The 25,237-nt window shown below is 39.5% G+C and overlaps 2 protein-coding genes across 13 annotated transcripts in view; one reads left to right on the forward strand and one right to left on the reverse strand.

The window, feature by feature from the left end:
* Nucleotides 1–25,237, forward strand: part of MCF2L2 (MCF.2 cell line derived transforming sequence-like 2) — a 265,733-nt gene that overhangs the window by 153,345 nt on the left and 87,151 nt on the right. For all 3 annotated transcript variants that reach the window (XM_006075321.4, XM_025287650.3, XM_044944273.2), the window contains one exon: nucleotides 6,063–6,148. In XM_006075321.4, the coding sequence (XP_006075383.2) occupies nucleotides 6,063–6,148 (86 nt within the window). The remainder of the gene's footprint in view (nucleotides 1–6,062; nucleotides 6,149–25,237) is intronic.
* B3GNT5 (UDP-GlcNAc:betaGal beta-1,3-N-acetylglucosaminyltransferase 5) overlaps nucleotides 1–25,237 on the reverse strand; it is a 77,640-nt gene that overhangs the window by 50,500 nt on the left and 1,903 nt on the right. For 3 of the 10 annotated variants that reach the window (XM_006075317.4, XM_006075318.4, XM_006075319.4), the window contains exon 2: nucleotides 11,996–13,513. The exons of 4 other annotated variants lie outside the window; for them this stretch is intronic. In XM_006075317.4, coding sequence (XP_006075379.1) covers nucleotides 12,068–13,213 — 1,146 coding nt within the window. In that variant the 5' untranslated portion in view covers nucleotides 13,214–13,513 and the 3' untranslated portion in view covers nucleotides 11,996–12,067. Of the gene's footprint in view, nucleotides 1–11,995; nucleotides 13,514–16,928; nucleotides 18,199–19,613; nucleotides 21,960–22,547; nucleotides 25,234–25,237 lie in introns of those variants that run through there. 3 more of the 10 variants (XM_006075320.4, XM_044944291.2, XM_044944283.2) reach the window with 3 other exon arrangements.

Here is a 25,237-nt window from a genome sequence, read left to right on the forward strand (position 1 = left end):
AAGTAATGTTTAGATATTAGTCCAACCTATAAAAGCCAATTTAACCAGTAAGAACAGTGAACTAATTACTAACAATTCTAGCTGGGAAATTCAAGACCTTAGATACAAGAGACCCTAGAAAATTTTGTCAAGTTTGCATCTGGGACCCATTTCCTTATCTTTCTCTAGTTGTTTCCTCTTTCCTCAAAGCTTCTGGACGACTAATGCATGTCTCCTCAAGCTTGCTATTCCCTCCAAAGGACTTCAGTCTATAAAATGTTCTAAAGCCTTCCTCTTCTGCCTCCTCGCTTCTCCCCTACCTCTCGGAAGCTTCCTCCCAATACAGCTGATCTGGACCAGAGGTGAGAGAAATCTGAATGAGCTAGTTCACAGCAATGCATGGCTGAGTGACTGGCAGTCCCTTAACCCCTCTGCAAATACTTGCCATCTTTTAAAAGGGACTGACTGCCCCTTTTATCCAAAGGAATCTTTAGACTGTGGCTTCTTCAGTGAAGTGTAGGAAAAAGTGTGCTGGAAAAAGGTCTGGGAGAGGGAGCAAATAGGATGGAACAGCTGGCTAGGGATTCCCTTGAAGGATAGGTTCTCTAATTGGTGCCTGTTCAAAAGTCCTTCCTATTCTCCACATTGGAACCCACTGAACCTCAAAAATCAGTGGGGTGGTGTTTCCCTTTCCTGGTAGTTCCAGCAATGAAGAGGTCAGGCTATTTCCTCTCAAGCTGATATTTTGCACTCTGAGAAATACAATGTCTTCAAGGTCACCCTAGACTGAGGCTGGAGGTTTCCTTTCCTTTCCTTCCTGCTCTCCTCCTCTAAGCCATGCCAATCTATTTTATTCAGAGGTTCTTACTTTCCATACCTCTTTTGCTTTCTTGGGTTTCATTATTAATTTACAGTGCCAGAAGAGGCTTAACCTTAAAGACTTCTTGTAATGATCACTCTTCATACTTTAAATAATAGCGTAGGACTTCCCTGCTGGTTCAGTGGCTAAGATTCTATGCTCCCAATATAGGGGGCCCAGTTTCAATTCCCAGTCAGGGAACTAGACCCTGCATGCTGCAACTAAGACCCAGTGTAGCTCAGTAAATAGATAAATAAATATTTTTAATAAAAATAAATAAATAATGAAAAAGGTGGTTTAGCTCCTTATCTGCCTTCCATTTTCTCTCTCAGAATTCAGTCTAGCAGCTTTTCTTTTTAAGAAATGTGATAATATAATAAACCATACCTTTAAATTACCAGATACCATCTCTTTAAAAGAGTTGGAGATGAAGTTGCTCTCTGAGCATTCCTAAAATCATGAAGAGAAATCACTTAATTTCAGGGAAAAACTAATTTGATTCTGTTTCAGCTGTTGCTGTCTCTTTTGGGGGAAAAAATGTTAATAATCAATTGAAAATTAGCTCTTGATAATATTTACAATGTAAGTTTTAAAAAGATAGATTCTCCAGAGAAATTGAGATTAAAAAAATTTTTTTTTTACAAAATTCCTTTAGGTTTGGCACTTAGCCTATTTTTTTCAAGTTTTGAAAATATGTCTTTCTTCAAAATATAGGGGAGACAAACAATCAGATTCTATGTTGAGTAGATATAGGAAGTCATGATTAAAGGTGATTCAGGAAAAACTGCATGTAGGTTGGTGTCACTTTGAAACCAGGGAGAGGCTAAGGTACCTGGAGTGATGCAGAGCCTGGAGCAGCTACCAGCCTGCCTGCCTTAATAAACACACAGTAGGAGGGAGTTCCCTACCTGGTTGGCCTCCCAAAGGAGTAGTTTATGCATTGGTTCCCTTTTACAGCACGAGTTGACTGAGAAAATCCCTTCTTTGGGATGCCCTAGGGTATTTCCAAGTCAGGGTGACTGAAGGAAAACAGGATATGATTTCACAAGAAACTTGTTCTGCTTTCAAATCACCTCATTTTATAGTTCATTCAGTGAGGTTTGTAAGGAAACCCTAACAGAGAAATAAAGCAGCAATTGGTGGGTTGGTCTGTGGTCAGTTTTCTTGGCTCATTATTTGAATCAAAGGACCAATATTTGAAAACAAGCATTTATTTGTATATGTTCTCCTCCTCATAGAGCTTTCAGGAAGCTTAATTCAAAAGTTTCCCAAAAGCACTCTAGCTGTAGGTTAGCTTTCATCTCAAAATTGGAAGCAATAACATCTATGTTGGTATTTTATATTATAAACAGAGGAACATTTAATTGCCAAATTACTCACCTCCCTTATTTTACACAGAAGAAAATGGATACCCAGGGAGATTAAGTGACATGGCCAACATCTCCCAGCTAGCGATTAATGTGGGGACTCTATTATACATAAGCAGGTAGCAACTGCCCCACAATTACTGAAGATCAGCATGCAGAGTGCATTACATAATTGCCTATTGTAATCTCCACCCAGTAGATATTAAAGAACCAACCATAAATACCATTTACTAAGCTTTTCCTTTGTGCTAAGTATTTTAATGTTTGCCAACAAAGGTCCATATAGTCAAAACTATGGTTTTTCCAGTAGTCATGTATGGATGTGAGAGTTGGATCATGAAGAAGGCTGAGCACCAAAGAACTGATGCTTTTGAATTGTGCTGGAGAAAACTCTTGAGAATCCCTTGGACAGCAAGGAGATCAAATCAGTCAATCCTAAAGGAAATCAACCCTGAATATTCATTGGAAAGACTGATACTAAAGCTGAAGCTGCAATACTTTGGCTATAAAGAGCTAAGTCATTGGAAAAGACCCTAATGCTGGGAAAGATGGAAGGCAGGAGGAGAAGGGGGCGACAGAGGATGAGATGGTTGGATGGTATCACCGACTCGATGGACATGTGTTTGGGCAAACTCCAGGAGATAGTGAAGGACAGGGAAGCCTGGCCTGCTGCCGTCCATGGGGTCACAGAGTTGGACCCAACTGAGCGACTGAACAACAATCACAATAACCTTCTGATATAGATGTTATTACACCTATTTTACTCATAGAGAAGTAAGGTGCTACCCAAGGCCACTTTAAAAAAAAAACAAGCTGGGGATTCCCACCCAGATTTACCTCTCATGCCTCAGTTTGTATGTTTTTCACTCAGTTTTCACTCTTTAAGAGATTTTCAAATTATAGGTCACAGTGGTAACAGTGAACTCAGGTGGGTTTACTGGCATTTATAAATAAATAAATAAATAAAAGAATAGAGTGCAATGGGACAGAATTTAAAATAGAATGTATCCAATCACAAAATCACACAAACATTTTTCAGTTACACGTACATCTGTTGTATGTTTTTTCCAACACCACCAAACAATTAACTCAGTTCTACACAGTCTACTTGGAGATAGCATCAGATTCCAAACAATGAGGACTCAGCCTTATTAAGACTGCTCCCAAGCCCCTTCAGAGGCCAAAGGCAAATACAAGTTGTCACCTGTGCCTCTGAGAAACTGGCTAGGTGCTTCCTAAAAGTTACCTCATTAACATAAACCCAAGTGTGGTTGAAAGGGATTTGTTATAAATATCAAGACACTCTTAACACAGCAAATTTTAGGAGCTCTGTGCCAGATGAAAATCAAATATCGATTTCTCAACTATAAATCACAATATATATGTGTGTTATTATGTAAACATTTTTCCTGTGGACTGTGGTCAGATTTTGAAAGCCACTGCACCAAACTAATTCATCTAAACCTTAGCAAAACACTGGTATACAGTGCAGGTAACTGCAGGCTCTCATTAAAAGAGTCCCCAGATCTGCTGTGGGTCCTTCCATATATCCTCAAAAACATGGGTGTTGTGTTCCATCAACCTTGATTGACAGAGCACTCTCCTTCCACCCTAACTCCAACTGTCTGACATGTGGCCATAAGAACATAGGTTGACACAACCAAGTCCATACCCAGGCATTTCAGCAAGCCTGTGAAGTCCTCTCAAACATGACAGTCTGTATTAGAGGGGCATCATCATTCTGTATAAAAGATGACAAATTTCAGATCTGCACCTTGAGTCACTGCTATTTTTCCATCACTATAATAGGTTGTCATGAAATAAGAGACTCTACAATCCACCATAGTAACAATAGATCACTAGAGTTAGAAAGAGCACAGTTCATTTCACAAGTGTAAGCGAGTTTTACAGTGAGAGGGAGTTTTGTTAATAATGATAGCTACTCTTTCTGAAGGTATTGCATGTTGTGGATTCAAAGGTGAATAAGGCTGGAGCTCAAAGTCTAGTGGGTGTTTTTGTCGTTGTAACGTCACAGAGGAGGAACTAGAAAGGGATGCAGTGTAACATTAACTGCCACAGTAATTAGCTCAACATTACATAGAAAATGTGAAGAAAGAGCTTTGATAGTGTGGTGAAAATACCTAGATTGGTTTGAATCCAAGGACTGGTATTTATTTCTGTATATGATTGAAGTGAAAAATGAATTCTAGTCTCTGGTCAAATATATTAAGAGGGAACTAAAAATTTAGATTCTCATTGAAATGATAGCCTATATTAAAAGAAAAAATATGAACCTGAATGGAAGATTGTTCTTATATTTTAGAGCTAAATTAGCAAAGCTAGTATCTCAAATCCTTTTATTAGCCTGCTTTCTGGATATGATACCAGGTTTGGGAAGATATCTATAAAAGGATAGAAAATCCTTGGTTTTCTTTCATACACTGAACTTTTTAAAATTGCTGTTTCTGTGGTCTGCACTGTGGATAATAAAACAACCTTAACTTGACTGCTCTCTGCTAACCAGATAGAGGATTCTCTTGCATTGTCTACATCTACCTGAGCAGCCTGTCACTCTGACCTGTTCTGCAAGTGAGTTCATCTGAGACTGGGCAAAGCTCATCCTTCAACTTTTAGCTCAAATTACAAGGAATCTTTGTGTTTATTCATTAAGTTTCCCTTAATGATACTTTTGCAAGAGGGCCGCTTCTAAATCTCTACTCTCTGTTGTGACAGTGTAAAATAACTCATTTAAAACAGAACCTAGCAGGCAGGAAGAACTCAAATGCTGGCTAATTATTTACTTGCTCATTATTGGTTAATACCTTTATTATAATACTACGGTTGCTATCAGTATGATACACAAATTCACATTCTTGTTAAAATTATATTTTCTTGAAAGTAAATTCAGTAGGGGTCTTGTTTCTTCTTGAGAATTAAATGCCTAGTGTTATTCTGAAAAAGATCCGCAACCCTATGTGGCAGATAGTGCTGTTATTAGAAGGGGGACCCCCTCCCCGCCACTTACAGGGCCCAAGAGTGGGCTCTAATACTCGGAAATGAATTGTCCGAGGAGACACACGTACTGACAGAGCAAGAGAGTTTTTTGGGAAGGTGCCTGAGTGGAGAGTAGCAGGGGAAGCAAAGGCAGGTTTGGCAGCTATGGCAGGGAAACCTGCCACATGGCTCTCAGGTTTTATGGTAATGGGGTTACCTTTCTGGGTTGTCTCTGGCCAGTCATCTTGCTTAGCCCATATTTGGTCTGACTCAAGGTCCTTCCTGGTGACACAAACATTTCTCGCTAAGATGTATCCCAGCATAAGGGTTTCTGGGAGGTTGGCAGGACATATTATGGATTGGCACCTCCTCCTTCCTTTTGGCCCCTCTCAAATTCTCTCAGAAGCAGCATTTTGTTCCTTATCAGGACCTTCTGTTGTGAGACAGCTCATGCAAGTGGTTATTATTGTGCCTGGCCAAGGCAGGCAGTTGCATGAGTTCCATGTTCTAGGGGAGGAAATCAAGAGATTCAGTGAATATGCCTAAGGTCTTAGAGGTGGCTCATAGTGGAGCAGGACTTCCAACTATCAGCTGGCTTTACCAGCTGCATTGGTGACCACTCTGCACTGCCCAAGGAGGCAGTGTGATGGAATGGACTTGTGATTACCAGCCTGTGAAAAGTGGACCCCAGACTTATCTCATCTCTGCCTTTAGCTCTCTTTCTAAGCTTGAGCAGGTCACAACTTCTCCAGACCTTGATTTCTTACCAAAGAAATAGAAGACATTTGGGAATAGAAAAATATAGGTAAGAGCCCTCGTCCCCAAACAAATAGATGATCTTACCAAAATTTCTTTCACTTTAGAATGAAGAAATACTTGAAAGCAGTCATGATGCAGACAACCCTGAGCCAGAGCAGCCTGATGGTTCCAAAAATCTTTCTCCCAGCAGGTAAGATTTCACATCCCTTTGTAGAAGTCATTTTAACCTTTTAAAGGGGTGAGTGTGGTAGGGGGAGGAAGGTGGGATATACTCACTTTTAAATCTCATAACTAATCTTTCCTAGATAAATTAACATATTTATTCTGTATACTAACTAACCTTCATTATTTACCCATGAACAAAATTCATGAATTTCATAAAAGCAACAAGCAGGAGCTGAAAAATGGCACCTTCAAAGGCTTTAAAAACACTGGATTATCAAGAAAATTGTAAATGAAAAGCTATTGCTAATATGAATTATTGATTGTAAAGCATTTAAAGGATATAGGTTCCCCAGAGACACAATTTATACAAATGTAATGCTATCTGGGGGCTTCCCTGGTGGCTCAGTGGCAAAGAATCTGCCTCGCAGTGCAGGAGATGCGGGTTTTATCCCTGGGTCAGGAAGATCCCCTGGAGAAGGAAATGGCTATCCACTCCAGTATTCTTTCCTGGAAAATGTCATGGACAGAGGAGCCTGGCAGAGTACAGTCTAGGGGTATTAATTTTATTGACACAAAAGAGTCGACACAATCGAATGACTAGACAGCAGCACAGATGCTATTTTTGGCCTACAGAAAGGTGTCTATGTGCATATGAATGCTCTCTTGATCAGAAAGCCTAAATTATGGCAGTTAAGACCAAAAGGATGAGATGGTTGGATGCATCACCGACTCTATGCACATGAGTTTGAGTAAGCTCCAGGAGTTGGTGATTGACAGGGAAGTCTAGCTTGCTGCAGACCACGGGGTTGCAAAGAGGTGGACATGTCTGAGCAACTGAACTGAACTCAAGACCAAAAGCATGAAAGGAAACTCACTTTTTAAAAAACCTTTACGCTCAGAATTCTCATCATTACCTCTAATCTAGCATTTATCATGTTTTTTTACCGACACCATTTGACTTACAAATTCCTTTATGAGCTGCTTTTATCACCCAGAGTCTATCACGTTTAGCTCTTAGCAGGCCTCCATAAACATGCTTGTAATGAAATGAACAAATATCTTTCAGAACTCGCCTCCTGATTAAAGCTAATATTAGTTTAATTAGACTACTTGCTATTCTTTCCCTTTAAAGTGTATTCAAGGAAACATGTGGGCTCTTACTGGTTGAAATATACCTTTGAGTTATAGTAAAAGGAGCAATTCAGCATATCTGAATTAGGTTGATGAACCACTTGGCAATGTGTTCTGTTGTTTTCCTTGACAGTATATCATTGGGGACTTCTCTATTACTGCAACCACACTTACTTTTATAATTGTAGTTTGTCTTATAGTGAATGCTTTAAGTTAATTGGTGAATTATTATATTAATTTATAGTAGTGGTTTAGTCACTAAGTCATGTCCAACTCTTTGCCACCCCATGGACTGTAGCCCCCTAGGCTCCTCTGTCCATGGGATTCTCCAGGCAAGAATACTGGAGTGGGTTGCCATTTCCTTCTTTAGGGGATCTTTCCAACCCAGGGATTGAACCCAGGTTTCCTGCATTTCAGGCAGATTCTTTACTAACTGTGCCACAAAGCAATGATTAAATCATACTTCTAATGAGAAAAACAAATAGGAAAAGTTACAGCATTTAATGAAACAAAAATATCTAAGATTCTTACAAAAGAACTTTGAGAAAAAGCCAAATTAGCTAGTGGATTGAGCAGGAGATAGGAGAAACTGTAAGATTACTCATTTTGTTCTCCCAGAAGCTTTGAATAACTATTATAAGATCACACCTTTGCTGTAACAATTTAATCTGTATTTCCTTTTTTACTTTTGATTTTACAGTTTTGAGTTTTTAATGTATAACTAATATAAATTTGTTGGGCTACAGTTGGATAGGTATAATATGCTTGGCATATAGTAAGCATTCAGATTTTGTTGAATAAATTATAAACTTTTAAGTAGTACAGGTAAAATGTTATAACAATGTCCATTAAGGGTTCTGAATAATTAATTTCTTTTCACATTTGGATGGCTTGCCAGAATAACATTACTTTATTATATTTGGAAAAAGTAATGATTTTAAGCATTATGTGATAATACTGGGCATAGTCCCTACCTTCAGAACTTATATTTTAGCTAGGGAAAACACACATGAAATGATTCCTAGGTAGCACAATAATATATGTGATTCAGTATATATTTTAGAGGGAGGGGAAGAGATGCTTAATGGAAGAGCAGAATTGGGGTTGTAGATATAAGATTTCAACAACTTCAGGAGAAAGTGTTCCTGAAAAGGGAAACCAGTTTATGCATGGTAAGGTTGGTCATGAACGAAATTTGTGGTGGGTAATGGTGGCTACAAGGAGTGAAGGAGGAAGAGAAGATTAGATAAAAGCTTGAAAACCAGGTAGAAGAGATTGGACTTGATGCTGGAGGCAGTAAGGAGCCTTTGAGTTCTGGAGCAGAGTAACATCATATAATGAAAGCTGAGGCTAGTCCCATTGCAGGACAAACATATTTACGGAGACATCTAACATTTCTCTCATTATTACAGAAGAACGAATAACCCTGTATATCAGTAGTTCTCTGTTCTGATTCTCATTGTAGCTGTGGTATTCAATTAAAGTCCCAAATACAGGTCAACTCAACTCTTCTGCATAATTATCATTTTAGTCCCAACTACAAACACCCCAGCCATGCCTCACAAGTAAAAAGTTCTACTGCAACCAAATAATTCAGGTGCTTCTGAGTTTTAAAAATATATATTGAATCACATCATCTAGTATGATAAAGAATCAAGAAAGAATCAGGTGAAAAGCAAATGATCACATACTATGTACAAATATACTGAAATACCAAACGCTGCAGAGCAGGCCTAAGAACATTCCTAATGTTAAGAGACTAGGGCTAAATTTGAATCAACGTTTGGCTAGTTAATGATACCAAATAAAAGGAAAATGGTGTCTTAAGGCACTATGGCTATAGTTCTTATTTCATCTTTTCCTGAACAGTCTATTAGGAGAGAAGACTTCCCCCACTTAGACATTCCAGAAGAAACCTTTCAACAAACAAAAGAAGCACTTTAGATGGCTCCACAATGCAGACAACACAGCAATCCTCTATCCTGGGCACAGCAGCAAGTCTGAACAGGAAATAGGATTAATATCACGTATTAGAGGCCTCTCTGACATTAAACAGAACCAGTTGATGACATAAACAAATAGTGTTCACCCACGAGTTTAAAAGCCTTTGTGAAAATACACATCTGTTGACAATTTTCAAGTTTTTTATTGGAAATCATAGATTTATTTTTAAAAACCCTCTAATTATTTTGCCATATAAGAGCAAAATTCAAATAATATAAATAACATTTTGGTATAAAATTAATAATATGGAAAATAGATGTAAGTCAACCAAGAGGTAAAAAGTTTTTAGCAATAATACTGTATATAACCATCAATTGACCATCCAGGCTGAAAGTTTATTTTCCCTTTATTGATGACTTTTAAAAGATAGCTTTGCACTGGAGCACCAAAAAGTTTTTTTCCTTCCTTTTTAAAAGGTTGGAATCCTTTATTTACAATTATTCTTCTCAGTACTTTAAGTCTGATGAAGGAAGTATCTAGCAATTTCCTTATTAAAAAAAGGAAGTGCCTTCATATTTCCTCTAAATTTAATGTTTCATTCTGTGTTAAGGAAAAATAAAAGATGAACACAATTGAAGGGAGCTCTTTCACAAATAAATAACCGTTTCACAAAAGTATTGATGTAAACAAGATCATTTTGATGGGCAGAGACAAGGATGTTCTCAACCAATAGCAAATTTAAACAGTTACAAGTATAGATACACAGGGCATATATATGACCAAAGGACAAATGGTATTAAACGATCAACTAATAAAAATTAATTACAAACCTGCTTTGTCAAAATGCACTTTTGTTCTCTACAGTTTTTAAAATTGGTCAGAAATTTTAAATTGTAATGATCTAAAAACCCTGAACCTACTCTGAAAGTAACTACAAACTAGAATGTTTGACACCGTAGTTTTGACATGAGTTAAAAATGCTAAATTATCTGAACAATCAATGTAAACAAGCTTTGATTTTCAAAATAGAAAAAATTAACTAAAGTTTCTGTAAACAATGAAAAGCTACCTGCAACAAATTATATATATGTGTGTGTGTGTGTGTGTGTGTATTTATATATCATCATCATCCAGTTATGTATACTGAGAATTCTTTTTTAGTTTGTGTGTTTCAGACATCATTTCAAGTGATACATCTTAGTTTTCCCTAACACGCACCTTTGCAGACAAAGGGTTTATAATCAGTTTAACTGCTTTTGCTGAAGTCATTAGTTTGCCTTTCATATAATCCCCCTAACAACAGACCTCACCTAGTTCTTTCTATAGTGAGGGGAGGTTGTTTGTATCATAGCCACATTGTCATCCTGCCATGTAAAATAAATCTAACTTCTGCTACTGGATCTCAGCCACATCTCTTTTACTACAAGGAACATACAGCTTTACAAATGTTTTAAACTTCATTCAGGTGACTTTTCTATCACTTTCATTCTGAAATATTTAGAAGTTGAATATCACCTCTGATAAGTCATTTTGCTGAAAGAATACATTTTTTTAGCTACTACAGTTTTGATGTTTAATACTCTCAGTTTTAAAAGCTAAACTCAAAACCAACTGGTTTATGAGACCCTGTTGGAGAGGGGTGGGCTGATTTTAGTAATTAATACAATTTAGACATTAAAACTTTTATTTTATAAATTATGGAGAAAAGAATCTCATAATGTTCTATCTTTCATTTTGAATTCTTCTCCATTATTATATTCCTTTATGTAAACTACATTTAAATAGCTGCCTTAAAAACAGACTGATACTGAATATTTTAAAACCAGTTGAAATTTCATTAAATTATTGATAAAATCAACCTATTTGAATTAGCAATGATTTATCTCTAGCAAAGGACCCTCTGAGTAAGACACTGTCCATGTTTTGTGTCATTGTCTAATAATAATAATTTTAAAAAAACATAATAAAGTACTAGTTAGGATAGAGCTAATGACTTCTCAAATTTCACATTAAACTTTGAAAAAATATATAAATATATTTAAAATGACTCCAATACTGTCCAGGTAAAACAGCTACATGAATGTGACAGTAAATGATTTGGCGATTTATAAAGAAATTGTGTATCTTCTCCTAAGTCTCCTCTGAAGAAGAGGAAACTTTCTTTGACCAGGTTCATGTACTTTCATCCATGCCAGTCCTCCCTTGCCCCCACCAACTCCCTCAAGTGCTCTTTAGTAAGTACCTGGTCCAACAACATATCCATTTCTTTGAAATGTTGTGCTATACATTTACTTGGTATTTTCCAAAAGCAGTTTTCCTAACACCTAGGCACCTTAATAACTTTTCTACTCCTCCAATATACACATGGTACTGAGAACTTAAAATTCCCTTTAGTTTTGTTTTCATATGCTGCTGCTGCTAAGTCGAGTCAGTCGTGTCCAACTCTGTGCGACCGCATAGACGGCAGCCCAACAGGCTCCTCTGTCCCTGGGATTCTCCAGGCAAGAATACTGGAGTGGGTTGCCATTTCCTTCTCCAATGCATGAAAGTGAAAAGTGAAAGTGAAGTTGCTCAGTCATGTCAGACTCTTAGCGACCCCATGGACTGCAGCCTACCAGGCTCCTCCATCCATGGGGTTTTCATATGAACCTTGTCTAAATCTAAATTCCTTGAAATGAATTTAGGCAATGAAGTAGGTAAGTTATATTGAAGGGCTTCTAGAATCAAAGAAACATTCTGATAGACTAGGCTTTCAAAATATTCCTTTGTTCTTCATATTCATTTCTCTTATGGTATAGACAAACATTTAAAAGTTTCTTTATCCAGGTTTGGCTCAGTGACAGTGATAAAATACAACATTCAAGTACTATTAGGCAAAGGCAGCCCTACAGGGATATGTATCCACATAGGTCAGTTTGCAAAGGAGGACTATCTTAATTATTCTGCAGTACATCTGACCAAAGAAACCTTTTGAAATTGTTTTTACTTTTGGGTCTGTGGCATCCATCCAGAGGTCCTGAAGGTCTTCTACATGCCCATGAGATGTCATCATTTTTTCATAGATGCAAGGATGGTAAGGGGTTTTACCTTCCCCGGAAAAAAACACATGGTATTGTGGTACTATCCCTATTTTATTGGCACAGAGGCCCATGAACACATCGTCTATGTAAAGGCTAGAGTTAAGTGTCTGTGATGCCTCATACACTTTGGCAGCCACATCACCAGAGATCACGTAGGCGGCTCCAGCGGTATAGTCAGGGTAAGCCGGCCACTGGTACATTTCATAAGAAACATAGTATTTGCTGCGTTTGTCTCTAACGGGAGGGGCACCACGGTGAACACGACCAATCCAAAAGTCTTGAACACCAATTTGTTCTAAACTTTGAAGGTATTCAATAAGATTTGGCATGTGAATAAATATGTCGTCATCAGCAGTCATGAGGAATTTGGCATGTGGACAAAAGCGATTTGCCCAACTGAACTGGAGAAGAAATTTAAGAGTAAGATTATAGAAAGAATCAGCAAAGTCTTGCTGAATTATATCATTGTACATCTGATCTTCCCAAACCAGCCTTCTCTGAAGTCTTTCTCTTGTCAGTGGGTCAGAAGGTGTTCCTAAGACAAACAGAGTTTTGATGTTGGCGTTAAGTTGAGAGCAAACATACTTCTCGTTGCCCCACGTTTTCCTTATGGCAGAACGGCGATTGTAATTTTCAGGCGCAGTCTTTACAAACAGTAAGAGCAGGACATCTTGCGTTTGACACTTATCCTCATGGTTAATCAAGTACTGGTAATGAGGAACCCCCTCCTCGCTGCGCTTAAGAGACAGGCTGTCATTCACAAAATTATAGCTATTTACGAGGTATCTGTAAGAGTAGGACTTCATATGGCTCATGATGTGATTATCGATCGATATCCAGAAGAACATCAGGCTTAGTACAAAACAAGTGGCAAATAACTGAATAAACTGCCATTTTTTTACTCTCCTGCCACTAACAAACATTCTGACGTCCATCCAGGTCTATTTTTATTTAGGGTCAGTTTTAAATGAGTGCTTGCTTCTTCAAAACCATAGGACTGTGTATTCTGTAGAACAGATGTCCATGTTGGTCATTAAAAATGTAAAAGGAGCTCCTTATTTCATAAAATATTTTCTTTTAATACCATTTTTTTCGGAGACCGCAAAAGAACGGAACACACTGCAGAATGACGCTGGCACATCAGAATGCTCCCACTCTGACATCCTTCATTAAGTTCAAGGATTGGCCTTACGCAGCTATTCTGTGTAGTCCTTTTTGTGAAAGTTAAGTGCAACCTATTAGAGTCAGGAAGAGAAAAAAATTACAAGTGAATGGATTACTGAGTTACCAGAAAGAAACATACTCTTAATTCCTTAAAAACAATATGTAACCTGACTGATCTGGATAAAATGTGATGGGGCAGCTGGTGTTGAGTAGACGCATATAGCTGTTTATTTTTTCAGGGGAATCCAAGGAAAGGGAAAGAACCACCCTCTACCTTCTTCTCATTCAGAATACAAAGACCCTTTTCTCTTCTCAAGCCTAGGAAGAAAATCTCCAAAATGTCTGTCATTTTACATACCTAAAGTTCAAGTTTCTTAAATGGGTATGTCCATGAATATATTGACTTGGAATATAGTCACAATGAAAGCAGCTATATAGTTCAAGGAACAAGACTCAATGAAACAAAAGTTCATAATAGTAAAAATACATTAAAGCTTGCCCCAGACAAGGCAGAAATAGGAGTAATATTTTTTTTTTCAAACCAAGATTCATAATCAAGAAGTTGAGATATGCTTCTCAAAAGCATAGTCCCAACTCTCTAACCAAAGTGGCTTTTCTGTACAGTCATCTTGTTTCTGTTCTTTTCCATTTGGAAACTCCACAGGCACCTTGAATTTAACATGTTCAAAACCAACTGCACACACTGAGAACACCAGGCAGTACCGGCCTAACCTGGGTGGTGGGGCCTTTCACATCCAGCTGTATTTCCCGTCACCCAAGGTAACTCCACACAAGGGTGATAACTGCACAAGCGAGGCATGCAAAAAGCCCAAGGAGGACAGGAGATCAGAACCAAGCCTTGGTGATAATTCAGAGATCAGCACAGGTAAACTTTTATCCCTAAGGGTATAGATTTTTAAATTGCTAGCACTTCACTTTCACTTTCCACTTTCATTGGAGAAGGAAATGGCAACCCACTCCAGTGTTCTTGCCTGGAGAATCCCATGGACGGAGAAGCCTGGTAGGCTGCAGTCCATGGGGTCTCACAGAGTCAGGCACAACTGAAGCGACTTAGCAGCAGCAGCAGCAGCAGCAGCAGCACCACTTAGGAAGCCACAAAAGCTTTAAAACAAAGAAAGAAAGAAAAAGGAAAAGCATAAAAGAGAATGGCAGAGTGCATTGAAAGTAGTTAGGTATCATTTTGTGAAATTTTAAGTTTTGTGTGTAAATACCTTCAGCGTTGTAAAGTAAAATGTGTTTCTGTTGTAAAGTAAAATGCAAAAAAGTGAGGAATACTGCTATAAGGGCTAGATCAATATTGGTAATTTGCCCCTTGATTTGGGTGGTCATGGCGGACTGAATGAATGCTCTAGGGTAGGATGAAAGAAGACTCTTGAGCGTCCCTTGGACTGAAAGGAGATCAAAACAGTCAATCCTAAAGGAAATCAACCCTGAATATTCATTGGAAGGACTGATGCTGAAGCTGAAGCTCCAGTACTGATACTGAAGGACTGAAGCTGAAACTCCAAAAATCCCCCTGATGCGAAAAGCCGACTCAATGGAAAAGACTGATGCTGGGAAAGATTGAAGGTAGGAGCAGAAGGGGACGACAGAGGACAAGATGGTTGAATGGCATCACCAATTCAATGGACATGAGTTTGAGCAAACTCTGGGAGATAGTGAAGGAAAAGGGAAGCCTAGCGGGCTACAGTCCATGGGGTTGCAAAGAGTCAGACAAAATTGAGTGACTGAACAATAACAAGGGTGAGAGACAGCAAGAAACATCCGTTTCTGATGGTGGCATCTGCTTACACTTTGCAAAATTGCTTTCATTGGGGAGGTGGAGTGGGGGAGGGGCACTTCCTCTCAGTCCTAACTGCTCACTTAGATAAGGCCCAGCTCTGAAGGCCCAGCCTTCTGCCTCTTCCACAATACACAAAGAAGGAACTGGAAGCTTCATGCAAAGTAACAGAGAATCTCTAACGCAGATTTTAAGACACCTTAAGTGTTTAAGAATTCTATAGAAAAATCTCAATTGAAACTAATTTGCTGTTTCTATTCCAAGAGATCCCAGGAAGGAAACAAAAAGAAGAGTAACCTTTGGAACCACAGGCAAAACTAGCTTCCCATTTCTGAGCAGCTGCACTCACTATGTTCCAAGGGCAGCTTTGCTTTGCACCTATTCACGGTTGTCTACAAGCCAGAGCTTCTTGCTAGAGGATCAGCCCACCTGCCCAACTCTGCCAGCACCCACTTGCACCCTGGACTCATAGAGACCCTACTCTCTCTCCCATGAATGGGTCTATTGCTCATCTGGATGAGCAACAACTATAGCAGCAACACTCTATCACTATCTATCACCAAACAGCCAGCCCATAACATTTGTTTTGTCCCCTTCCACCCCACCATGTATGTATTTCCCTCATTTTCCTACAGTCCTGCAACTGTTCCCAACTGGCCTCTATGAGTCACAACTGCTTTCTGAAAAATGACAAAGAACTAGTCATGAAGCCAACAACCCACACTACTTCTTTAGGCTCAGCACAGTGTGTGAAGTTCTAAGACACAGTTTCTCCACCCACAGCTGCTTGAACTGTTGGAGCCACTGTTTACATCAGTCACAACCAAATCTCCCTGATGTGATGATGTGAGTGTTGATGTGATGAGGGAAAGATCTGGGAATTCATAGAACCCGGCTTCTCTAATAACAAAAGAACACCCCCACTCCTCCAAAGTGAACTTAGTTATTAGGATGGCTTTTTCCAACCAAAAGCAAAAGCACCTCCATGATCTAAATTCATCTGTTAAAACTAAACAACGTTGTCCCAACCCTGGTGTTGCTGATGGAGACCATTCACAGGCAATCAAGGCTCACCCTTCTGGTTCACACTGTCATAAAGCTTCTCTAAGGCACATCTTCTAGCTTCTGTATTCACAGTGCTAGGCTGGGGGCTACAATGAAGCCCACAGGCCTGCCTGACCTAGAGAAAGAAAACGCTGGACCTAACAGGAAACAAAGCGATCCCAATACTGAATGTGAGCTCAGCAACCATCTACAACAGAATGCTGTGGGTGCAGCTTCCTTTGTGCCCACAGTACAGCTGGGTGACCAATCAACTGTCGAAACCAGGGCTACCCAGTTTGGGGCCAGGTTTATTGTATAACTTCAGGCATCCCTCACTGCACTCTGCTGTAGTGACTCAATCTGTAAACTGGGGGCAAAGATCAAAGTATTGTTACTGAGCGAATAAAAAAATTACAGATGACTTCAGAGCCTGCTGAAAATAGGAAACAGGGAAGGCTCTACGAGAGAACAGGACAAAGAGCTGCTTAGGGGAAAATATGCAAATATCTGGAATATAACTTGGGTTTGCTTCTATCTGGATTGAGAGGAAGGTATAGATATCCTCAGTTTTCTCTTTCCTAAAGAAGTAGTCAGAAGAATAAGAAGTTTGAGTGGATAAGAAGTTGAGTGGCAGACCTCACCCCAAATACTTTTCAGTCTGGGAGCTGTGCCCCTCAACCACTCAAGGATATTTCTTCACAAGAGAGCTCTTCAAACTTCTCTGATTAAAAACAGAAAACAAAACAATTAATGCATCTAGAGGCTACAGGTTTCCCAAAATGAACCCTGACTTTTCTCTGCTTCATTCCTGCTGTCAACTCATTTCTTTGTTGAGTTTACTTTTGTAATCCTAAAGTATTATGCAGAACCTGCTACAAATTTTGAAGTTTTAGTTAGGATGAGGAGGTTGGCATTTTAATTTCAAGTTAAACAACCTCAATGTTGTTTCAGTTAATTTCAGTGTCCAATGTTTCAGTTAATCCCACAAGTGTGTGTGTGTTTGCTATAGAAATACACCGGGCATGGCGGCAGTCATGAGGTAGTCTCTGCTCTGAAAGCACCAACAATCTAGTTGAGACAAGACTCACAGCGTGCATGTGGAAACACAGTTCCCCTGGACAACAACAGGCATGTCACAGAAAGGTTCACTCTGTATGTCAGCACCAATCTGGGTCATACCTGCTCTAGGCACAATAGGAGTGTCCCTGGGAGGAGAAATCAGTGACAGCTAGATCACAAGGGCCTAGGATGATCAGGATTTAGGTGGTTGCAGAAGGACAAGGAAGCAGTTTCAGGCAACAAAGGAAAGAAATACAATATGGCAAATATTTGAGAAACAGGCCTGTATTAATATTTGAAAGCAGGGAGGTTGGGGTGTACTTATGGAGAAGCTTGAAAATAAGGCAGAGAAGAGAGTGAGTGCCCAGGGCAGCAAGTCCTTTTTGTGTTTAGTGATAACTCCCTTGTCAATATTTATTAAGCTTTATGCGGAAATCTGGCAGTGGTACGAAGGATGCAGGATTCCTAGAGATCAGACTCTGGGTAATATCAGGACCTTGTACTGAAGCAGGCAGGCTTCCCTGGTGGCTCAGCCTGTAAAGAATCCACCTGAAAAGCAGGAGACTGGGGTTCGATCCCTGGGTTGGGAAGATCCCCTGGAGAAGAGAATGGCTACCCAGTCCAGTATTATTGCCTGGAGAATCCCATGGACAGAGGAGCCTGGTGGGCTACAGTCCATGGGGTCACAGAGAGTTGGACATGACTGAGAAACAGAGCACACACATACTAAAGCAAGATGAGGTAAAAAGGGTCTAGTCTAGGATGGTGGCGGTAGGGAGGGAAGGAAGGGATAAAGATGACCTTCTCGACTCTGTGGGAGAAGGCAAGGGTGGGATGATCTGAGAGAAGAGCACTGAAACATGTATATTATCATATGTGAAACAGATCACCAGTCCAGGTTCGATGTATGAGACAGGGTACTCAGGGCTGGTGCACTGGGATGACCCAGAGGGATGGGGTGGGGAGGGAGGTGCGAGGGGGGTTCAGGATGGGGAACACATGTACACCCATGGCTGATTCATGTCAATGTATGGCAAAACCCACTACAATATGGTAAAGTAATTAGCCTCCAATTAAAATAAATAATTTAAAAAAAAAAAAGCCTCAGTGGCATGTGATGAGTGACCTGGGACAGGGAGTAAAGGAGAGGAGAAAAATCTAGGTTCAAGCATTACTGACAAAGGAGGGAAAACTGGTTTCCTGAGTCAGGAATGAGGTGGCAACACATTTGCTTTTAAGCTGTCTTGATGGAGATGTTAAGAGAGACAGCAAGTAGGTAAGTCCAGCAGGTAATCTGAGCCTGGAAGCAGACAGCACTGAAATCCAGCGGGCGCCCTGAGTTATAAAGACAATGGCAGCCATGAACATGGGTGAACTCTCAAGGAAGAAGAGCTGAGCAAAGGCCCAGAGGAATAGTCAACTCAGGGGAAGGAGAAAATGGAGGAGTCAAAGAAAAGAGAAACTATTTTAAAGGGCTGGTTCATCGGAAAGTTTAGATGGGGTAACAAAGGTCAAAGGAAACAGTCGGAAGGCCGGGCAGACAAGGCCTGTCATGGAGCTCAAGTGGGAAGACAGACCTGGAGCAAACAGTGAGCGCTGAGCTGGGAGCCCGGGGGGCTCTCAAGGCTGGGCGTAGGTGGGGCTGGGGAAGGCATCTTCCAGGAAAAGCAGCAGCACTAAATCCAGACCAGAGTAATGGTAACTAGAGAAAGCCAGTGGGTTTGAATTCAAAAACATCTATTTGTTTTTTGTTTCTAATTAAGAAACACCTATTTGTTTCTTAACCACTATTTTAGACCACCATTGCAATACATTAACAACATCCAATCTTAGAGAAACCGTATTTCTATATCTTACCTAGAAGACATGTGACACTCAGAAGTCCAAGGAGCCCTTGTTTTATAGTGTAGATGTTTGTTCACACTCCCTTCCCACACACTGAAGACAACTTACCAGCAGGAAAGTTGTGTGGCTTACCAGCAGTCATTTATGTGGCTTTACTTAGAACTGCATTATTCTGAAATTTCAAAGTCCAGTCTACTCCCTCTTCAACCACAACCTCTAAGCATTCATCTGGAATCCTCTGCCTACCCCCTTCCTGCCCCCTAACACCCCTGGTCCATCCAACTGTCTCCTGACTTTTCTTCTACCCACTTCCCTGTCTCAGATGCAGGGTCACCTGGCAGCTTTGCCCTCTTATCCCTGGTTCCTGTCCTTCCACCCCAGCAACCCCAGACCTTGGGTCATTCCCATATTCCCTATAATACCTGCCAGGCTCCTGGAGAAACATAACACAGCAGGCAGATAGCACCACCACACAGGGTGATATCCAGCTGTGGGCAGAGTGCTCAGTGCTGTCTGACTGTCCTCCACTTGTTACGGAGCTTCTCCCTCTCCCAGGCTCTTCACCAGCCATGCTGAATCTTCCCCCCTCTTCCTAGGATGATAGGAAGTGTCATGCTCACTCTTAGCTGACAACTTCCTTTCCTACTTTGTAGAGAAAGTAAAAGATGTCACACACTTGTCACCATCTCATCCCACGTGTGCTTCCTCTTCAAGAATTCCCCGGGCTGGGCAGCGCGCTTCGTTCCCTCTATAAAGCACACTGACCCTGTCAGGGGCCAGGCTAGGGAGAGGCAAGGGAAGCACTCATTTGGGGCACAAAATTTAAAAGCGATAAAAATATGACTATAAACTAATGTTGCTCCTCCAGCAAGTCACAGATTTTTTTTTTTTTAAGCCTCACTACTTGATACTTTTAAGCTTAAGTTTTCATGACTTAAAGTCCCATGTGAGACACAACTTTTGGTTCCTTTCCAGACATAACTCAAAGAAAAGAAAGATAACATTTTCTTTCTCATCTTTATGTTACATTTTGTTTTACATTCCAAGTATTTTTTTTTTCCTGGCTTGCTCTGATCATTTATTCCCTATTAAACATAGGTAGGATAAATCCTCAGGAACCAAACTGTCATGTTAAAGAAATCAGGTATAAAAAGCCCTGAATTTACCAGAAAGGCCATGATTTGATCTTCATAGATTTTTTTCTTAGTAAAATAGTATTTGGTCCTAAGAAACACAACTGGTTACTATTTAGCACTAATTCTCTTTCTATTTGCTCAATAAGGTGGCAACCTGAAATGTGAATGTACAACTCACATTTTAAGTGGGAAAAATGAGATATTCTCTCAATTATATTTTATTCTTTAATCAAATTTAAGTGTATTCAATATAAAGCTATAAAAAAGGGACACATTCCATGCAACAGCTATCTTTAAGTGTTTATGTGACTGTGACTAGCTATGAAACTTAAGCTCAAGCTCTGGGCAAAGATTAAAAGTCATGTGGAATTGTTATTCCTCCACAAAGAATACACTTTAGAGTTAATTCTTGATCCAGTGTTAGTCTGAAGGCTTTAAATTCCAGCTCTGCAAGCATGGATCTGAGACAATGGGAAAAGTTGGTTATGAAATGTATAGTGTGAATCTAGTAAATTGCTCTCCACTTACATAAACTATGCTATATATTTCTTTATAAATTAAACATGGTTGTCGATTTCTGTTTGCTGGTTTTGGGAATACTAAACACAGGAAAATACAAAATGAACAAACAAGTAAAGACAGGCTCCAAGTAAAGATAAACACTAAGGAAACTGACAGAGAGATTATAGAGTATTATCATATTCCAGAGGAATTATATTAAGGGTTGCTAACATTTCCCAGTAACCAGTTTGATTATACAGAATTTGACACAAACAAAAGAGCTGAAATGTAAAGAGAGTCTTGGAGAGGTCACGCACTTGCTTTTCTAAGCCTGGCCTTCTGTGTTCATTCTTGAGGCATATTTGTTGGGTTGACAGGGTTGCCAGTTCTTATAAATATGATTTTTGTCAGTTTTGTTCTTGCTACTTAAGGAACAAACTTCTCCTTATGCCTCGTGTAGCAACAGTTGCTAACATGGTATGTTTAGTGTGCACCAGGATCTGTTCAGAAAGCTTTACATAGACAGTAACTTTCTCTCACAACAACCTATGAGGGAGAAGTTATCTCCCCTTTTTTCAGAAGAAGAAATGGAGGCACTGAGACATGGTGTTAACCCTGTAACCTCCATTAATTCCAGACCCTGTGGCAGCTCAAAAGCAGATGGTCCTTTACAGCCCTGTCCTGAATTCCTGACCTGCTTTTCCTAGTGTGATGGAAAGACAGAGAAGCTGGTGGGGCAGAACTAAGAGAACCAACCCTAGAAGGGAAAAGATTTGCTTCCCTTTCTGAAGTTTGGAGTCATTTATGTTTTGCTACCACCTGCATTTGACCAGAACTTGTTTTCATTTTCTCTGTAGCAGACCCTTTTCCCAACCTTCTATCCCGTTTCCCTCCTTCCTTTCCTTGATCCCAGTAGCACCAGACAATGGGCAAAAGTGACAGTTTGAGTCACTCTGGGTACAAAAAGTCTTTCTTGCACATGGAAGATTGGAGTATTTAAGGGAGGAGATTCAAAGTGGTACATGTATGCTAATAAGTCGCTTCAGTTGTGTCTGACTTTGTGTGACCCTGTGGACCACAGCCTGCCAGGCTCCTCTGCCCATAGGATTCTCCAGGCAAGAATACTGGAGTGGGTTGCCGTGCCCTCTTCCAGGGGATCTTACCAACCCAGGGATCAAACCCACATCTCTTACATCTCCTGCATTGGCAGGTGGGTTCTTTACCACTAGGGCCACCTGGAAAACCCTCAAAGTGGTAGAAGGAAGTAAAGAAAAAAGTAAGTAGGGAAGGAGAAGACAGTAAAATGTACATGACAGAGAGGATGTTTTAAGCAAGTATTCAATGAATAAGTATTGGATGAGATGAAAGCAGAGGAGTCATACACAGCTGAGGTTAAATTATAATATGAAAAATAGTGATTTCAAAATATGGTGACAATATAACCTGACATAAACCTGCTGTATAAGCTGTACACTTTGGCCTAGTATCCAGTGGCAAAATATGTCCTGTTCTGAATACAATAACAAATAAATAATGGTGTAAAATGTAAGATACACACACACATATATATCACGTTTCCATCTCAGTTGATCAGCATTTATTTTAATAAGTAAATTGCCATTTAAACACCTGCCCTGTCCTAGATAATATGCTGTACAGCCCTGAAAGTAGGTAATACCTACATTTAAGTCATTCAACAAGTATTAATTTATCACATACTCTGTGGTAGGCGGCAGGCAGGATGCTGAGAGGGCTTCAGAGATGTTTCCAGTGTAGATCCACTAACAGAGTAAAAAATTGTTCCAGTGCAACCTGGAATCTGGCGGCGGGGGGCGTTGGGCAGGGGGGCAGGCGGGCAAGAGAATAGAAAAATCAAGTGTGAAGGTGAACAAAAATAATTTCTATCCTAGTGCTCCCATTTACTAGTCACATGAGCTTGACTTGTCTTTAAACCTTGTACCAACAGTGTTTTCTGAGGATCATTTTAGATATCTACTGACAAAATGTGGTCCAGATCAAGTGTTTGATATATGTTAATTTCCTTTCTCTAGAAATTATTCATACATCTTTACCATGATGGTTTAGTTAATAGATGGCTGATATTCTTTAGGGGTTATTTTCCTTTCAAAGTGATGAGCTGTACTCTTAATATTCTTCTCAAAAACTTTTATTAGATATGAGTTTTTCAAAGTTCTGATCTGATTACTAATGGCCATTAAGACATCTCAAACACTATTGTGACTGAAAACAAAGGTATCATTCCTAATTGAACATGGTCTTCCATTATCCATGAGAGGAAAGAACAATATGGTTCCCACAAGCACTTAAGAATACACTTCAAATACCATAGCCAAAAGATTGTAAGGTCCTGTAAAATATAGAGAAGGAAAACTGAGTCAACTTTTTAACTTACTTTTCTTAGACCACAATCAAAAAGTTGTTGAAAGAGTTGTAGAAAAGGAATAAGAGATAAAATATGAAATTTCAGGGAATCTTAAGCTGTGTAATAGTACCCTGAACTTAGAATTTAGGGAGCTTATTGCCTGCAGACTTAGAGGAACACTCCTTTCTGTTAAAAAAACAAAAACAATAAAACTGGCTTCTAGTGTTATAATCTTCACTATGGAAGATAAATCTTAAAAATAAGTTACTGGTCAAAGCCAGTCTCTGAATTTCTAGCATTTAAATGTAAAGAAATCACTTTTGCTTTTTCAGAGTTTACATCTCACCTGATTGAGTTGCTTATCTTTAAATATGAATTCTTCTATCTCTTTTATATATGCAAACTATAAAAACAAAATTCTAGATTTACACTGTTCGGGCTAAATCTTTGCTGGCAGAAATTCTATATCTAATGGCAGAGCTCTTATAATAATTTGCTGTTCCCCAATTTCTGGAACATAGATTCAATGTATATTTCTCTTCACAAGATTATTCAACAATGGAATAAAATAATGGCTATGGAAGTATTCCCCCCAAAAAGTTTCAGATCAGATCAGTCACTCAGTCCGGTAGGACTCTTTGCGACCCCATGAATTGCCCATAAAATGCAAAGCTAAAATTTATTCAGTTGAGTATATACAATGTTCCAAATATACAAGGATACATTTTGTTACTTTAAGAGAACATTTCCTTCTGAATTGCTCCTAGTTTCCTTTTAACGCATCCTATGTTCTGATATGTAGATTATAGTGCAATTGGTTCTCAGAAACAACTCTACCCTAACAATTTGAAAGTCACTGAGAGCAATGATTCTAGCCAAAGTGACCCATTTAAAAGGATGACCCATTTCAAAACCCATGAGTTATTATTTAAGCTGTTCTATATTTTAGAATTAGAAAGTTATTTCCTTTTCTTACAATCTGATTTGAATCACTTTTATAAAAGGGAAATTCTATCTCTATTTTAATGAAATATATAAGTTGACATTTTCCCTTGCTAAAGCCTGCACTTTATTTTGAAAATTCTTCTCCACCGTCTGATGATTTGTGTTTGTGTATGTGTATGGTCATGCCTCCTAATCATCCCACATTTCTCATTCCTCAGAAACAGCCTCTCTGAGCTGCAGCTTGAACTCTCCCTGTCATAACACTCATTCCCATCTTCAGGTGTCACAGTGAGCCCCTGGCGACTGAGGTTAGTCAAACTGAGTCACCCTCATCCTCAAAGGGGCTCAGTAAACACTCATGGAGAGTCCCTGTGGGAGAGGAGATGGGAGAGAGAGAGAAAGCGGAAGAGGGGAGAATCATTTATGTATTTAATGGAAACATTTCAGATATTGAATTTATTGTTTTTAAAAGAAAAAGTTGACTCCCAAAAGCAGCCCCACCCCTGCACAGTGACAAGACGTAAAATCTACTGTAAGTTTCTTATGAGAAAGTTAAAACCTCCGGTGCTTATAACCAGTCCCCCTTTCAGAAAGTTCAGCTCAGGATCTTTTCAGCAGCACCACTTAATGCAACTACCTTCAATCTTCCTTTTCTGGGTCAGTTTCAGCTTCTCACATCCTTCTCCCTGCCCCCATAGGGACCAGGCAAAGTTTCCCAAAATAAAGGCAGAGAGGAACAAATCCAGTTCTAATGTATGTGCTTTCATTAGAGAATTACCCTAAATACGACCTCCAAGCCACCACCAGCCACCGAGCGGTACAACGTTGGTGTCCCTTTAACATGACCCATAACCTATGAAAATCGACCCTGGGAAAGAAAAATATAGGGTGTGTAGTGAGAATCGGATGAAAAGTTCCTACTCTGGACCTACGTAAGGGGCATCTGAGTAAACAAATGACTGTCACTTCAGGAAGCAAAATAAAATTTGGCAAAGTCAAAGGAAAGCGTGGCCAGGACCTCCCCGCTTAGAAAGAGGTCTCGTTTCCCAGATATCCCGCCTGCTACTTCCTTGTCTGTATT

Source organism: Bubalus bubalis, chromosome 1 (genome assembly GCF_019923935.1).
Source record: "Bubalus bubalis isolate 160015118507 breed Murrah chromosome 1, NDDB_SH_1, whole genome shotgun sequence".
NCBI classification, from domain to species: domain Eukaryota; kingdom Metazoa; phylum Chordata; class Mammalia; order Artiodactyla; family Bovidae; genus Bubalus; species Bubalus bubalis.